Source organism: Piliocolobus tephrosceles, chromosome 5 (genome assembly GCF_002776525.5).
Source record: "Piliocolobus tephrosceles isolate RC106 chromosome 5, ASM277652v3, whole genome shotgun sequence".
In the NCBI taxonomy this organism is placed as follows: domain Eukaryota; kingdom Metazoa; phylum Chordata; class Mammalia; order Primates; family Cercopithecidae; genus Piliocolobus; species Piliocolobus tephrosceles.
Genome location: NC_045438.1, coordinates 23,930,926 through 23,949,610, shown reverse-complemented (window position 1 = coordinate 23,949,610; position 18,685 = coordinate 23,930,926). Strand labels below are relative to the sequence as shown.

General features: G+C 33.8%; 1 protein-coding gene across 1 annotated transcript in view; it reads right to left on the bottom strand.

The window, feature by feature from the left end:
• Positions 1–7,097: 7,097 nt before the first annotated feature.
• The window catches only part of RNF217 (ring finger protein 217), a 127,899-nt gene continuing 116,311 nt past the window's right edge, over positions 7,098–18,685 (bottom strand). Inside the window, exons 4-6 of the mRNA XM_023230699.2 lie at positions 16,103–16,304; positions 11,454–11,525; positions 7,098–10,100 (exon numbers count right to left, since the gene is read on the bottom strand). Coding sequence (XP_023086467.1) covers positions 10,027–10,100; positions 11,454–11,525; positions 16,103–16,304 — 348 coding nt within the window. The 3' untranslated portion in view covers positions 7,098–10,026. The remainder of the gene's footprint in view (positions 10,101–11,453; positions 11,526–16,102; positions 16,305–18,685) is intronic.

Genomic DNA, 18,685 nt, shown 5'->3' with positions numbered 1-18,685 from the left:
CCTGTATAGGCCCCTTGCTATAGTGAATAATGACCACCCTAAGCTAATCTCTTACTTCCACACTCTGCTTCTTTTTCATGCCTCATGCAGAATGTTCGCACTGATCTTCACTATTCTGTGCTCTTTCCCCAAAACATGCCACAGCAACACAACGCAATCCACCTTCCCAAAAGCACACCCTTGGTTCATTCCTGCTCCTCCATTTCTAGAATCCAATGTAGAAATTACTCTAGTAACTCTAGGCATGATAGTTTTGTTGCTGTCAAATTTTACTTTTTAATTTTTTAAAAATTGGAATCTATTGGAAAAAAAGACAAGAATTTTCTCTTTTAAAAACTTTTATTACGCATTGCTAAATAACATTGCACGATGTATTGCACACATCATGCGGTAAACAGCACTCCACAGTAATCCATACAATAGCTCGTACAATGACAATCAAAATAGTTTGAAAACCATTACAGTTTTCATCTGAGTGTCTTTATATTCTTCCATGCATCTGACTTCATAATTCAGATTACTCTTCCATTCCAAAGCAACCAACCAAAAATAATTTTTTATAAAAGCCCAACCACAACAAAAGGTCATTGAGACATTATGAAAAGTCCGAAATTAGACTCCGAAATATCACAAGGTGTCCGTCTTTTGAAAGACTTGTCCCTAAAATTTGTGTGATCTGACACTTGGGTTGGTTTTACCGCCAGCAGCACGTGAGACTGCACTTACTAAGAAGGAGCAGTACATTGACACATCGACTGAAAATTCTTGAGGTAATAGATTTTTAAATTTCACCGCTTTAAAAAAAAAAAATCTCTTAATGTTCAGGTCCTGTCCAGCAGGACCTACCTGTTGGCAGGAAGATTCTTTTCCTTTTTCTTTGTGAAATATTTACACATATCTGCATATACAACCTGTCTTTGTCTTTTCTAAGCACATGGTTTATTTTAATTATTCCGCATACATTCATCAGGAAAGGTTGAATTATATATTATGATACATAAAGAATATAACAAACCCAGCATTTTGTATAAAGCTAAAACAAAAGGCACAGATCAAGAAGAGCAAAATAACATATTATACAAAAAGGCTTGATGTTGATAAAGCTCACTGGGAATGAATAACATGTAAATAGCAGACACCATGGTTCTCCAGCATCTGTATGAAAGTATATTACTGACAAAATATTGCCAAGAATAAGTTGTAAGGAACTGGTCAAATTCCTGAAGTACCATACAGTTACTTTTATTTTTAATGCTTTTGGTAGTTTTGTCCTAATTGGAGCTATAGAGAAAACTGAGAGTCATTTCCACTCCTGTTCTAAACTTAATTAGCATTTGTTATGGTTTTAAAGTACAGTTCAATTTTAATGGCTTTAATTTCTGGTGTTTAACATCCATTTGTATAGGTTAGCTTAAAAATGAACAATGAATTTAGGAAAAATACATTGGCTAACCTGCTGTTCTAGAGATAATACAGTAGATTAAGGTAGCAAATGCAGCCTATATACAACCCTAAAGATACACTGTCTCCTTAGCACTTTAAATAGAGGGACCAAAGAACACTCACAAAAAATATATGGCTCTTTAGATAAGAAATAAAGTCAAGTGAAAAAAAATAAGGCACTATTAACATATATAAATGTTATATACTCATCACACAGAGCACCATATGGAAGGTTAAAGGGATTATACATTAGTGCTATCGGAAAATGAGAATAAACCCAGTTTCCCTGGCTTTTATTCACCAACTTCTTCCCTTACTTTCATCAATCAGAGTGTAAATGCTAACGTGGAAGAAAAGTATATACTATACTAAAAACACAATTCATGGAACAGCATGAAATAATCATTTGGAAATAAGTTGATTGCTCTAAGAAGTGTAAGAAATCAGGTTTTAAAGATACTCCTTATTTCCTAACATTTCACCTCAACAGAATTTTTCCTTTGCAATTTCTTTTGAGAGATTTCCACATATCAACATTGTCTAATTAAGAAAAAAATTTACTCTACCCCCTCTTTCATGAAATATATTCAGAATGATTTCTTCCACATAGTTTTGTGATTATCAAAGTTAATAGTATAACTAATGAAATAGAGAAGTTAAAAATAAAATTGCATAAATATTTTCCAATATCATTAAAAAGAATCAATGACATCTCTTTTCAACCAGGCCCATTTTAAACTTGAAAAATATTATAACTTTATTTGGAAAATGGCAGCAAATTTTGTAGAAAACTAAAAATATGTAATCTAATGAAATGATGGACAAGATCTGGTACTAATTACTATCCATCTTATAATCAAGAAATTTCTTCTAATTTTCTATTGTTAAGGAAAACATAATTAAAATGGAATATATTCTGATATTTAAGTAAAAGATGGCAATAATTCCTTAGAACTGTAATTTCTGAATATACAGTAATAACAGATAAACACTCAATTTTTTTCTCTTTATTATTTTACTCTATTTGGGAAAAGAATGAATAATTTAATTGTCCACAGTTTTGAAATATACATTGATATAAATATATTTGTTTCATAAAAATGCCTTACAATTTTGTTTAAAATAGAATCAAAACAACTAGTTCGTTAATATTTTAACATCACCGTTGTGTTCCTTCTACAGAAAATCATTTCTGTCATCTCTTGGAATTTACTAATTACTATGTTAATAATTTCTTCTAAAAGGAACAAAATTGTCAATTAATTTTCATATTCAAAATCTGTAACATTGTCCTTGTCAAGGTAAATGGTTTTACATATACATATATATACACACACACACACACACACATATATACATACACACACCACACACACACACAAACTAATTATTCTGTTTCATGTGAAATATAAAGTTGGTCTACTTTTTAAAATACCATCTAGAGGATTGTAATTGTGATGAAAATGATCAAATAATAAAAGTTATTGAGGAGTTGCCATATGACACTTAAAAAATGGGTCTTAGAAGGGTTTGTTGTCCGCTGATAATGAAATTATGATGCTTTACCTAAAATTTTCATTATAAAGAAATATAAAGCATGCTAATTTTCTATAAAATGAAAGAATTTAGATATTTATATCAAATATTTAGATACTAGTGGCTTGAAACAATACAGATATATTGGGATATTGAAGAAGTAATACATTCACAAAAATGCTATTTTTAAGAATTTGATTGGATTACTAATAATACTTCCCAAGCTGGGGCATGGTGAGGTGAACACATCACAAATTTGCAGAGAACCAGTGACAGCATAGCTTGCCAGTCACAAGAATCTAAAAGGACATTTCAGCAATTTCTGGGGTCCTTTAACACTCAAGTCTGCCTCTCCCTTGTTCTTTTTTGTTATGTACTGAATCTATACTAAATACATTGAGTGTGACTTATATCTAAATCATATCAATAAAAACGTCAAACACTTGCAAATGACAAATGTTTTCTCTAGCATAGGATTAATATCAGTTACATTCAATGTGATCTACTTTAGAATATCAAAAATCTAACAATGTTCACAGAGTATGAATCCATGATTGAATCTTATATACAAATGCTACACTATGTAAATCCACCCCAAGTCCAAGCTGTAGGACTTTTTGCTGAAACAAAGACCATAAACCATACCTATAACCCTTTTTGGATGAAGAATGAATGACCTGGGGTCAGGTTGGATGAATGCCCAACTAATATGCAAACACAATATTGATCTTACAACAGTCACGAAGCAATTTCTGAAGCTTGGTTTTAGAGTATTATTAGGCCCTCTGATCCAACTGGTATCTTCATTTGCTTGACTTACTTCTTGGCAGAGGGCTAGGCAGTGTTCTCCAACTCCTATCAAGAGGAAAAGTGCTCCAGGCACTCCTAATACATTTCCATTTACCGATAAAATAAGCCAAGGTAAATTATGTTCACTACCAGAGCTAAATTCTGGAGTGTGTTCAGTGTTGAATTCATTTCATTACAGTGAAAGGAGTTAAGGGCAAGACAGAATTTATCCTACACTTGGCCAAGATGGGAAGAAGACTGAAAGGCAAAAATCAAGATAATTAGGAAATTTAAGAGAAAAAGGAGCTTGATGTTGAAGTATGTGGGTATCATTTCACAAGGAAAGTCATTTAGTATTAATAATGGAATAGAGTGACACAATATAGCACAGAACTGAAAAAAAGTATTTTTTATGTTAGTAAGTCTGAATAATTTAAGTAATACAAAGTTAGATACACCAAATGAAAATTTTTAAAAGAAAAAAGGAAGTGACAAAAAAAGGCAATGGCAATGTTTTGTGTATTAAAAAAATTATTGCCTTTTACATTCATAGTTATTCTAAAATAGTTCTTTAGCCAAAAAGATATATATAGTTTGTAACATGCATAATTGCCTTATTTTAAAACTGGCAATATGTATAAAGATTTTGTAAGGTATGTGATATAGTAACGCTTCAGCTAATGCTCCAAAGTAGCAATGAGAATAGTCTCACTACTTTGACTCTGTTTCTTGGATTTGGAAGAAGTCAACTAACGTTTCAGCCTTACAAAGAGTAACAATAGAAGTCCCACACAATTTTTGGCTATGAAATGTGTATTTGTTCTATTTTCAAAATCACAGTTACAAAGGAGTCCCACTGTAATTCTCTCTTAAATGTTTGTATCATTGGTTTGCATCCAAAAGGTAAGATTTCATAATCTTAAAATACTCCCCAAACTTTGGAACTCTGATTTTGTTCTGATAATACTTTAATGCTTCTATAAAATTATTTGTTTTATCAAATTAATAATTGTGGCTATACAAATTAACAATGTGATTTTGAAGACAGGCATAGTAGGTGTATGCTTGTAATCCCAGCTACTCCAGAGGCAAAGGAGGAGGGATCGCTTGAGTCCAAGAGTTCGAGACCAGCCTGGGCAACGTGGAGAGAAGCCCTGTCTCAAAAAAAAAAAAAAAAAAAAAAAGAATTTTATAACTTATTTTCCATATTAGGGGGGACAGTATCATAATTAAATTATAATAACTTTAAACACAAAATATGCTTAAATTTGGGATTGGTATGCAAAACTGGTAGTTTTGATTGATCGTATTTTTAGTCAGGGAGATTTCTTTTATAGAACTCATGAATTATGAAACTGCAGTTAAAACTTTCAGTAGAAATTAACTCAATATTTTAAACAAACATTCCAAGTAGATATATTAGGTAACACTTACTGAGTATTATTTGCTAGGTTTGGGGTCCTGATAAACATTCCAAGATTACTATTATTTCAGAAATTGCTACTTTTCTTCAGGTATGTTTTGTTTTAAATCTTTAGCTTCTGATTCCTCTCAAATTTAAAGAGATGACACATATTTGCTAACACTGTTATCCTACTATCTCCATCGAAATATATGTATATTGCATATTGTCTCCATTAAAATGTATGCATTGATTGCTTTAACTTTGTCATTATTTAAATGGTACAAGTACTTTAAAGTGCATTACAAAATTTTAAGGCTATATTTATAACAGATATTAACATAAAACAATAAAGCAGACCATGGGAAAGATCACTTTCAATAGTTGGGAGCGATTTCAGCCACAAATATGGAAGAATAAAAATATAATCCAATGTGAAGATTCACATTAAGGCTTATGTGCAGCTTGCTTATAAAATCAAAATCTAAAAATGTTTTTTGGCATAAATTTTCTTGTTTTTGTACTTAATAAAGTATGCCAGTTAAGTTTATAGAGGCCACTAAATTTTTCATAACTCTAAATGTAACAGCCAGTGTAAAAGTGTAATGTTAAAAAAAATTCACTTAACAAGGGAGCAGCTGAATCAATGTCTTGGCAGATGTGCCCTCATTTGACAAAGGTCAGGAAGGAATGCTAATGCTTTGCACATGCCAGAGTGAGTTTTTTGGCCCCTCCTGTCTCTCTTCTTCTCCGTCAGTGAAGAGGAATAGTTAGAATAGCAGAGGCATGGAGAAAAATGAGGATGAGGAAGGGCACCAGGGACTGGAAACGATTACAGTGGTTCATAGGTATTTTAGGAGAGCAGTTGGTCATATATTTGGGTGGTAAGATTGAAAGATAAAGGCTCAGTTGGAGCCTTGGGACTTAAGAGATAGTGGGTGTCACAGAACAAGGTATTTTCTGACAAGCACCACTGAATCTTGATACCACAGCAGAGAAAGTACAATTACAGATACCATGTTGTAACCTGACTTGTGTTTAATTATCTTTGTTTTCTTGTCTGTTCTACTCTTAGGATACAATAGCACCTATGAGCAAATCAAGGTGGTGGCAACACGATGTTGCTTGTACCAAAAGGTTTGACCCCTCTCTTCTAACTCCACATACATACACTATTCCATGATTTATAATTATCCCACCAAATCACTAAATCATACATAATCTATTTTTCTGGGAATTGCTGTGGGCATTTATAATTGCCAACATATTCTTTTCTACTTTTCACAATGGCATAATTAAGTTCCTCTGTCAAGCAACATACACAAAAATGGATAGTGTTATTAAAAATGTGAAAAGTATCACCAATTTGGCTTGAGTATTTCATTTAAATCCCTCAAGTTTTAAAATGAGGCAATCCAAAAGTCAATTCATCTTTATCTGACAGACATCTCCTCAAATTTTATTTTTATTAAAAAAAGATTTCCTATTGTAAGTTTTGGCAAGGTATTTATTTGGCTAATCAGGCAGAAAGGAAATTATCCTTCAAAAGATGATTTTCTTTAAAAATTATGCACTCCTGTACAATCTTTCTTTTTATCCAAAAAAGGGTCTCATATTATTTCTATGACCTCATCTCCTGAAATTACATTACAATGTTTCTTACAAAGATCTTGTAAAAAACAAACATACAATCTTATGGATATGTTCACGCAAGGTGACAAAATTATATGCAAAAGGGTCTTCACTCTTGCTTTCTTTGTAATACAGAAGTGAAAATAATCTTGTAGTCCATTCAACAGGGGACTAATTCAATAAATTAAAGTATACCCCTAGAATGGATTATGCAGTAATTTATAAAAGAATGAGGTAAATCTATTTAAACACTTACGGAAAGGTATCTACTGATATATAATAAAATGACAAAGAGTCACAGCACAGTAAGAATATTTTTCTATTTGTATAAAATGAATACACACACAGACACATACACAAACACACTTATTTGTAGAAAGTGTCTGCAAAGACACATACCAAACCATTAACAGTGGTTACCCCTAGAAAATAAGGGGTGGGGTAAGCAGAGAAAGTTGTATTTTATAAATTCTGTATGGTTCAATTTTTTAAAGTAGTATATATTAAATTTACAATAAAAGCATATAAAATGACAGGCCGTGGATAGAAAGATACTTATTTTATGTGCACGTTTCTTTTTAAAGTAGTTTTTAGAATTTCTCCCAAAAGTTACTACTATTGTTTTACCTTCAAAGTTGGCACTGACATATAAATAATACTTTTTATTTTCTTCTCTCTTTTAAAGATCTTGATGAAACTTAGTAAAAAATTCACAAATAATCATTTTAAGTTACCAGCAGGGAAAGGCCTAATAGATATGACCCTTTAAGGAGAAAAATGTATATGTTAATTTAAAAATATCTACTCAATAGAAAAATGAAAAACCTGTGCAACACAGCGCACACTACTTCAAGCATTGGTGAAATAGCCTTCACTGAAAACAGACACCACTTTGTAATAGGAATATTGGAAAGTTTTCTAAATAATATAAAAATATGTTCAAAAGATAAGTTATTTAAAGAAAGAAATAAAAATCCCTGAGTAGGCCAAAGATAACAGATACATAACCTAGAAAACAGATTATCCAAGACCAAAGAGTATGTTATTCAGCCAGTTGGTACATATGTATATGGCATATGTGTTCATATGCAGTTATGGGAATATTTCATATATACCATACATATGATATATATACATCATACATATACAGATCAGCTAGGTTTAGAGTCCATCATATTCACATATTGCCAAACTAATGCCTAAGTTCAGGAAAGATGAATTTACAAAACCTAAGTACTCTTATGACAGGCTAGAAATTCTCCTTCCTTCAGTCTTAACACTAGGACACCTAACATAGGCACTCAATAAATATCTGTCAAATGGATGGATGAGTGAATGGAAAGATAAGTTTGTGAAACCAGAGCATCACTATTTCTTGTATTATATTATGCTTTAGAAATATGTTATTCTCAAACCATAAATGTCATACACTCCTCTAAGTGGAAATAGACAACTAATCCAGAAACTGTAGTACAATTATTCTGTGTTATTTGGAAAGAATGAAAGCATGCTGGCTTCTTATTCACGCAAGTAAACTTCACTTTTTATGTCAAACAAAAATAAAATATTCTTACACTCTGGAGCTCAACAAAAACAAACTACTCATGTTAATGCATGTTTTATCATATCATCTATTTCAAATCAGACAAGGTTGCTGACAAATGTACATCTAAGACAGACGACTAATTTTAAGAATTTGGAGACAATTCAAAGCTTTAGGCTTTTTAGGGGTCTTTTTTTTTCCTGTTTGCTGATGAACTTTTGTGATGAAAACAAAGGCATATCAGAGTCCAGTTACTTGTCTATTTCTTATTTTTAAAGCTTTCGTAAGTTGAGAAAAACTTCCTGAAAATATTTCCTTCACTTTTTTGTTTCCTTCTCCAAAAGCAGCTGATATTGGACAAACTCAAGAACATAAAAAGTTTTCAAACTAACTCCTCCATAAGAAGACGCCCCCAAAAATATAACATGTTTGAGCAGTTAAATGTAAGAAAAAATCTTTCAAAACTAGTATTTGTTTTTATGAAAAACCTTGAGAACAAATAAAAACAGAGAGGAGGAGGCAAGAGAGAACAGGGTTAGGATATTAAATGATGTAAGACCTTGACCTAAAGCAGAATTTTCTGTAATTACAAGTTGGCTAAAAAAATTAGCAGAATAGGATTTTTAAAAAAAGGCTTAAGTAGTTCTCTAGGGCAAACTTGTTTCTGAGATTAAATAATCCCAATGTGAAGGATCTATCTATAGAGTGAAGCATGTATTTCAAAATATGAGATTTTTAAAAAGACTGAATATTTGGATCTTGAGGATTTCCTAAAAGCAGCCAGTTTTGTCAGTTTACAAAGCTTAATACTCCTTGGGGTGACATTGCACAAATTTCTGTGTTTGTATGACAAAAAGAAAGAGCAAGAAATAGAAAAGTTCAGCATCAAAATAGCCTGTTGTCTACGTTGACTTTAATTTAATACATTGCCAAATTACGTTCACAAAGGAACCATCATCTTTCAATAGGTCTACAAAAATGTGGAAAAATAGTGTAGCGGTATGGAACTGGGTAAGTACAAGGTTATTGGGCCTAGTTTTAATATATATTTATATACACACACATTCACACCCCTACACATATACACTTCAGTAACTTAGTATTCTTCTCATTAATTTACTTTCATTCATTCCCTTTTGGACATTGAGACTTTTAGCAATTATAACGTTTGAAAGATAAAGAAATTATACTGCTGGGGCCACAGATTATAATAGGTGCATTCAGTGAACTCTTATCTTCTGAAAAGTGGCCTTGCTTGTTGGTACAGATAGGACTTCAGCTATTCACACCAAGTCTCACAAGATGGCCTGGAAGGAGGTGTAGAGTTCAAAGACAGTCCAAGCAGTTCTCAGAAGAGGTGTGCTCAGAAGAATTCTGAGGATAACTGGTTCTTAAAGTATCTTCTTCCAAGAACCACAAAGGTCAGAGTTATGATACAGATGTTTACAGTTTATGAAAGTGACCATTTTTTAAAAGCAGCAGCAATTGGTTTAGGGAAAGGACAGGATACCATGTTGGGAGTGCACCATAGCTAGAGGCATTGTGGCCCACGGAGAATCACTGGGAGATGAGATGGTAGAAGGTTCCTCTCAGTATTTTTCAAGACGTGACTCACAGATGGGTGTACCATTTGGTATCGCTCCTACTCCAACCAGCTAAGCTGGATGAAATCATCCGCATGCTACCAGTGCATACCTGTCCGTGACCGTTTTCTCTGTTTTTTACAAAGGCAATAGATAGGAAATACAAATAAACCTAGGGATAAAAAAATTAAAGTTAGTTAGGATGAGAGGCATTTAGGTTTTCCTATTTTAAAATATCCATGTTTATTTGTTTGCAATCTATGAACATGAAAAGAGGAAGACATCTACACTATGAAATGTATTTACTTCTACAATACTTCCTTCTTTAATATTTCCCTTTAGCTTTTCTCCCCTTTTAGAACCCTCAGTGATACCAGTTTAATAATAATGATTCCTATCAAAATATCAAAACTTTGGTTTAAATCTTCTTTACTGTCCACAGTCTCATCATTTGCACACTATGATACTCATACTTGTTTCAGGCAGTATAGCCTATCACTTAACAATACAGGCTGTGGAGCCAAATGTTGGGTTTGAGTCCCGATTCCACCACTTATGAGGTCCTAGTAAGTCTTAATTTCTTCAACTGTATAATACAGATAATAATACCTGTTTCATAATGTCCTAACTCACATTGCAAGAACTTAAATGTCAGATGCTTTATAATTCTGTTCTGCACATTTATTACTTGCTAAACAGAAGTTGACACATGAAAATCATTTTTTTAGCAAAAAAAAAAAATCTAATGTACGGAACAATGATCAAAGCAGCCTTCATCTATAGCATTTAGCTTAAAATTATTAAAGCAATAGTTCTCAAAGTATGGTCCTTGAACCAGCTGCATGAGTATCACCTGGGAACTTTTTAAAAATAAAATCAATGGACTTTTCCCATATACTGAGTCAGAAACTGCAGATAGAAACCAGCAATCTGTGTTTTATCCAGCCCTTGAGGATGTTCTAAAGCACATTAGAGTCTGAGAACCACTGCTTTAAAATATATATTTTAATATACTTGCATAAATAAAACTACGCAAGCAAATCACTACAAGGTTTTCTATTTGTCAGTGCTCAAGTGTATGTTGGGTATATGTTCCTGTACACACTGATTATCTGTTTGTATCCATGGCATCTTTTATTGGACCAAACGAAACACATAAGGTGCACTAGAACTTCTTTTCCTTGATGCTTTAACCTGAACTCAGAATTAGAAAATTTGAGTTCTATTCCACTTGCCTTTTTCCCTAAGATACTAATTCTATTAACTTTGTATCATAAAAGAGTTAATAATGCTTTATAAGATACATGAATCACAATGTTCATAGACTGAACAATTCATACTAATATATCCTACAGGAAACACACTCCTCTGATCTTTTAAATGATATGCTGGTACTCTATCTAAAGCAGGCATACAATAGAAATTATGTCCATTTAATAACTGATTCGTATTATTACATTTACACTCATATTCTCTCTATAGCCCTCAGATAATTCTAATCTCAGATACATGAAGTGTTTCTTACCGATTACAACTGCTATGGCCCCTAGTGCCAATCCCAAAACCATAATTAGAGGTGCAATGAATAATTTTCCAGCTGGAAAACAAAAGGCAAAATAATTTAAGGAGTCTTAAAACTAACTTACTATATAATTACAGTGATGCTTTTTAAATACCACAGTGTATATTATTTTTTAAGTAGTCTGATTACACTTAAGGCTGTATATATCTAAGAACTATATCCGGATTAGGTATAGAAACGTGTAAGTTTAGTAACCTCACTGAAATCCTGAGCACATGCATCAAATATAAATCACTTATCCTTTCTAACCAAAAACATTCCAAAGCAACTGGCTTACTGTATTCTACAAGACAGTTCATCTTTGTGCTTTTCCTTAATTAAGATCCTTTCCATTTTCAGTGTTCGCAATGCTAGAAGATTAAGAAAGAAGTGGCACATTTTGAGTTGGTAGGGGAAAATCTTGTTAGCTCACAACATGGAGAGCTGGTAGGTTCTACAGAGGGCTTCTGTCCAAGCCCACATCTAAAGAAGTGGTTTATTTACATCCTGGGTCCAAAGAAAACTAATAATATGAACGCCTAATGGACTGAACTACAAAGGGGACATTTCAAGATGTTAGAGAAAACTACGAATAAATATGCAGTATGCTGAAAGTTACTCAAGTGAATCATTTTAACAAATTGAAAAAGGAAGCACTTATAAAGTAAAAAGGCAAAGTGCTGGTAAGGATGTCAAGTGGTATCAGCCAGCATTTTCTTTTCTAAATGAATCATTAAGCAGTGATGATAAACTGTAGCCATAAGTATACATAGCACAGTACAACATAAGAATCCCACTGATGTTGAAAGACACAGGCACAAAAAAGAGGCTAATAAATAACATATTGCTTTTGTATTTTAAACCTCAAGGCATGTGACACAGCTTCAGAGCTGCACAACTCAAATGCCACAAGAGATGAGAGAGAGAAGCTTTGCAGTAGACTCACATGGCAATTTAAGAATGACACAGCAACATCATTCTATAAATTAAGGACAGTAATGTAGAATAACCAATTACATTAAAAAAAGAAACGAACACAGCCATTTGTTGGAAGTTTGTCAAAACATATTAACTTTTTTATTATTAAGAAATGATCTTTGGAACCAGATGACCAGGCATGTGTACAATACTGTTTTAAATATCTAATTTAAAAAGATCGCCATTCAATTAGCACCATGTCTAGACATGGGTTTTATTTATATTTTTTGCCAATGACAGAATCCAAGTAAGTAGTAAGTCCCATTGAAAATTACATTTAGTACACTCTTAAAGTGATGCTTAAGAGTTGAGAATATATAAGCACATATATTTTAAAATAATGTGTTTTTCTCCTATGGACATAGCTCAGTCTGTTCATTCATATTTCCTTTTAATTATCAGTATATTTTCCTAATAATAAAACATGACTAAAAAGTTAACAGCATTGATTTTCTTTTTCCTCTCAAACATCACAGAATTCAAGGGACCAGACAGGAAATAAGCTTATTCCAATTATGTAATCCATGTTCAAAACAAATTTACATCTACTTTTGAAACTGTCTTAAGGGACTGGGCATAATATCTCTTATTCCTAGGTTAGTAACATTGTTCTAAAACATCATATTCAATTGCTGAAATAATATTCTATCATATCCATATATCATATTTTATTTAAATATTCCTATACTTTTTTGTTCCTTTTTCTGTATTTTAAATTATACTTGCACATAAACCATTTTCAGTCTATCTAGATTTATCATGTTTTAAAATGTACTTCACATTAGTATCAAATTTCTTTGAGAAAGAATTGTACACAATTTTCAATTCATTAAGCATGAAAGTCCAGTATGAAGTATTAACTTATAAAACATTTGCTAGTCAATAGTTAGCAGATGTTTTATCAAGTTAATACTTAATACTCAATACTCAAAGTATCTCATTTTGAGACTGCCGATTTACATTTCTCTGACAGCTAGTAACAATGAATATTTTTGAGCATATGTATTGGCTATTTGTATTTCTTCAATTCTGGCTCCAGGCTTGTCTTTCTTTTTTTTAATTGGGTATTCGTTTTCAGAGACGGCTCCTTGTTTTTGTTCATATAAATTATTTGTCATCTAGAAATCAATTGAAGACCTATTCTTAAAAATTACATGACTTGATTTAAAAACTCAGAATTTTTGTATGGAGTAATATGAGAATTTAAAATTTATCCTCAGCCTCTTTTATTCCCAGTACCATTCCTTTAATAATCTGCCCACACCTCACTGGGGAGATGCCTCTATCTCAGAGGCTGCTAATCATCCCCAAATCTCTCTTCTCCTTTATAATATATGAGCAGAACCTCTGATCTCTAGCTGAGCACGTGGTTACAGGTTACACGGAATGAAGACGATGTTTCCAACCCTTCAGCTGTGAGAGATGAAGGCCCTTTCTCTGGCTCTGGCCAAGGACCACATGAGGCTGTATTCCAAGACCGAGGGAGCAAGTTGTGTTACATCACACAAGGACAGTGGGTGGGAGGGCTTCCCTATACTCCATCTTCTCTCTGAAATGGCAGGGAGTAAGTAACTTTGTAAATTACAACATTACTCTTCCTGCTTTTTGTGGAGATGGGGGAGGGAGGACCACTTCACTTGGAGTTATGGTCCAACAGCAATTAGAGGCAGCTGTGCTTGGGGTGGGGAAAGTATATGTGAATGAAAGAGTTTATCTTAAAGCCAGCTGCTTCCTACTTTGACAGGTTTAACCTGATGTAATTTTATGTGCACACATGCACGTGCACCCACAAAAGACAGGCCAAAAAGGAGGCTGAGAGGTTGGGCCTTTAAGAGGTGATTAGGTCTTGAGAGCAGAGCCCTTATGACTGGATTAATACCACTACCATAGGAGTGTGTTAGTTACCAGTGGAGTGGGTTCCTGACAAAAGGGTAAGTTTGGCTCCCATTTTCTCTGTATCGTGGGCTTGCTGGCCCTTCTGCCATGCTATGATGCAGCATGAAGGCTCTCACCAGATGCAGCCACTGGATCTTGGACTGCTCATCCTCCAGAACCATGAGCCAAATAAATGTCTTCTCTATTTAAAGTAAAGAATGGAAGGAAACATGCTGCCATGACAAAATTAGAGGTGGCACTGAAGTAGAAAATAAAATAGCAATGCAGAAAATACAGTGATTTTGTGTTTTCATGTTGCTCTCTGCATATACAGATTTGCAAATAGATTCTATCTCAAAACTTAATTTGCAATTGATTTTCTCATGGTATTAGAGGTTAAGGTTAGATTCCCTAGTTATCCCTCCAATGTCTGTTTAATACATATATATTGGTTATGTAATGATAACATCCACCATATTTGCAAATTAAGAAGCGGCACACACTGGAAAATCATTAAAAGCAGTCTTGACTATTGAATGTTATTGGCTGTGGAAAATTATGCTCCATTAACCTCAGGAAGAATATTTTCATAGAAATCACATAGATTTTAGAAAATGATGGCACTGGTTTCCATATGTGAAAGTGCATTTGCATGTATACGTTCTATCTGTTACCTGATAGAAACGTATTACTAACATCAACTTCATTCTGATCAGGTATCATACGCTTCTAAGGAGGAAAATGGTTCACAACAGTTATGAAGTGACCAAAGGCTAAGGAGAGATATAAAGATTTTCATCAAGTAACTAGGCAAAAGTAGAAGGAAAATGGAAATGTGGAAGATGATAAAAAGTGTTGCCTATACATGAGAAACACTGCCAGTAAAGGAATTCTAACAGACATCCACACGATGAAAAAGGGGAAGAAATCTCACATGGTTACATTCCAGAGCAGCAGGGAATGGAATACATTCCAGAGGAGGAGAAGAAGAAATATTCCATCAAAGAACCTTGTATTACCCAAAGGCAGTGGCATTTGGCCAGGGTGATTTGTCTATGGGCAGGTGTCTGTGTTTCTGTTTGCGTATTTGTGTGCCAGTGTGGGAAGGGGTTGTGTATGAGGCTAGTATGTGTTGTTGAGGAAGAGGGGGTCAATCCACAAAAGCATTTTCACTTGGATAATTCACTTGGATAATTAAACTTGGGTTTGTATGCACTGAGGGCATTTGATATTATTATATTAACTGTTATCGATTAATAATTAAAACAATGGAAAATATATACAACTTACCAATTATATAGATATAATGGAACTCTATTACAGGGCTCTAAAAGGTAGATTTCTTTCCCCTGCCTTTCTAGACTATGCTCCATGCTGTACTGTATTGCATGTCCTCCATGAATGAGTGGAGGATATTGACCTGCTGCTGGATATTGTCCATTACAAAAATATACATGACACAGTCCCTCTTGTTAAGTGGCTTACAACAGGGTTTCAGAAATTTAAGAGGCAAATAATTTCAGATTTCTATGAGTGATGACTAAATTGCTTTTTCAAACAAAATCTACTTGCTCACATAAGTAGTGTCCTGGTAACAAAATTTAAGTTTAAAATTTTAATCTTAAAGGGTGAGAGAATATCCTCCTGTAAATACAGGGCACATGGCAGGTGCTCTGAATTACCATGGCTGCACATTTCCAAGTTCTATTTTCACTACTTAATTCCCAGGGAAGATACCCTTAAGCATATCGGACACTCACCACAGACTGACCCTCGCACTAATCTCCTTAAATGAGGTCTCTCTGGGAGGTAGCGATATTTGCATCCAAATATACTGAGGTTTGATGTGTGGTCTCCAAAAAATCGGAGCTGGCGGTATCTTTCACCACATCGGTAACAAAAATTAGTGTTACATTGTGAGCAGGTCATATGGTCACATCCTTCAGTTCGCTGGATGTGGATCTGTATCAGCAAGAGAGGGAAAGAGAAGGAAAGTTAGTCAAGTTTTTAAAAAGTAAAATCACAAAGGTTGTTTATGAAACAACACTTACCAGTTTCACCAAAATAAAAGTCTCTCATAGCACTCCTGAGGCTGTGAATTTGCTTATAATCATACCCTCCAAGATTATCTTTTTACCAAATACTTTTTGTGTGCAGAGCTTGATAATATTTCAAGTACTCAATCAAGTACTCAATTGTCTTGACCAATATAAAAGCAAACACATTCCAAGGAAGACGCATTTATTCTTCCAGACATACACCTAACTCAGTGGTTAGGAGGCAATTTAAAACGCTTTGAAAATATATTTTGTTTTTGCTATGGATCAGCAAGAATAAGCCAGCTTGGGGGAATAGGCAGAGATAAAGAATATTCCTTAAAAGAAAGGATTACATAAAAGTTTTTGTGAATAAATATCAAAAAGCAGAAGTCTCTTTGTTGAAGGAAATGATAGCAGATATAAATGTATTTGCAATATCATTTTAGTTTTCAGCTCTAATAGTATTTGTAAATGTGTTGTTTGTAGAACTGTTTGTACAATACCATCTGTGCAACTAAGTACCTTCCTCTATTGTTGCAGTCAAGTTACATGTAAACACAGCTTCACCCATCATGTAACAAGGATTTCATTTTTGGGTAGTTCACCATATATACATATATATGTACACCATATATACCATACAGTGCAGGCATAGTATATATACATACACCATATATACCATACAGTGTGGCAGTCACCGCCTCAAGCACTGAGACCATGTTATAATCAAGGCTTTACTCTTTGAGATAAAATTGGAAACTCAACTTAGAATCCTCATGGAAAGGTACTGTATATAAATTAGAGCCATCTTTATCTGTACATACTTTGCTGCATGAATAATAATAAAAGACAACATAAATTAAATTAACATTATTTAATCAAAATAAATAATATTTTGGTTACACTGCTGATATGGTATGGCTCTGTGTCCCCACCTAAATCTCACCTTGAATTGTAACAATCCCCACGTGTCAAGGGCAGGGCCAAGTGGAGGGAATTGCATCATGGGGGCAGTTTCCTTCATGCTGCTCTTGTGATAACAAGTGAGTCTCAGATCTGATAGTTTTATAAGCGTCTGGCATTTCCCCTGCTTGCATTCATTCTCTCTCCTGCCGCCCTGTGAAGATGTGCCTTCTGCCATGATTTTAAGTTTCCTGAGGCCTTCGAGTCAATTAAACCTCTCTTTTTTAATAAATTACCCAGTCTCAGGTACTTCTTCATAGCAGCACGATAATGGACTAATACAATTGCCCGGCTCTCCTGCTACTAAAATGAGACCTCCTAAAAATAGTCTTTCTATTTCACTACGACAGGGGTGTCCAATCTTTTGACCACACTGGAAGAAGAAGAATTGTCTTGGGCCACACATAAAATACACTAACACTAATGATAGCTGATGAGCTAAAATAAATTGCAAAAAATATCTCGTAATGTTTTAAGAAAGTTTACAAATTTGTGTTGGGCCGCATTCAAAGCTGTCCTGGGCAGCAAGGGGCCTGCAGGTCGGACAAGATTGCACTTGCAGTAGGTACTTGCTCCATTCAAGTCACATCTTTACTCATTCATATGTGAGTTCTTTGCTTACAAATTTTATTTAAAACACTCTCGATACCATTTTGATTAGTGTAAGCTTTTATTCACTGTGTTGTTTCGGGACTAGAGTGTCAGTGAATATTTTAATGCAATTGGGAATTTTACAATTAACAAGTGTTTCAAATCCTTCAGTAGTTGTTTGACTCTTGTCAGTCAAGCCTTGGCCACAGGCCACAACTTTGCATATTTCCTTTAAAATTATCCTTCCCTTCCCCTAATACAGTGTATTTATTTGAATTTCTGAAGTAGTGTAGTTATAACTACATTAAAAAAAACTGGTCAGTGATTATGGAGGTGGGATAAAATCATCCAGGAAAAAGAGAAGAGCTCTGTGAAAGGAGAAATGGAAAGGTTGAGAGATGAAAATTTTTCTTTGCTTTAAAATGAAACCTTGTCATACAGCTTTTAGGAACAAAAATTTTTTGAAGTTCCTAACTCCAAATTATGTGCAGTATTTCAGTTTTAGGGACTAAATAACTAAAATATAAAACTGCAATTTAAAGGAACAATATCAATTTCAAAAGAACTCACGAGGCTGCTTGTAAACTAGTAATGGCCGTTATAACACCTCTCTCTCCCCCTTCCTCCCACATCTATCTATGTATCTATCTATGTATCTATCTATGTATCTATGTATGTATGTATGTATGTATGTATCTATCTATCTATCTATCTATCTATCTATCTATCTATCTATCTATCTATCTATCT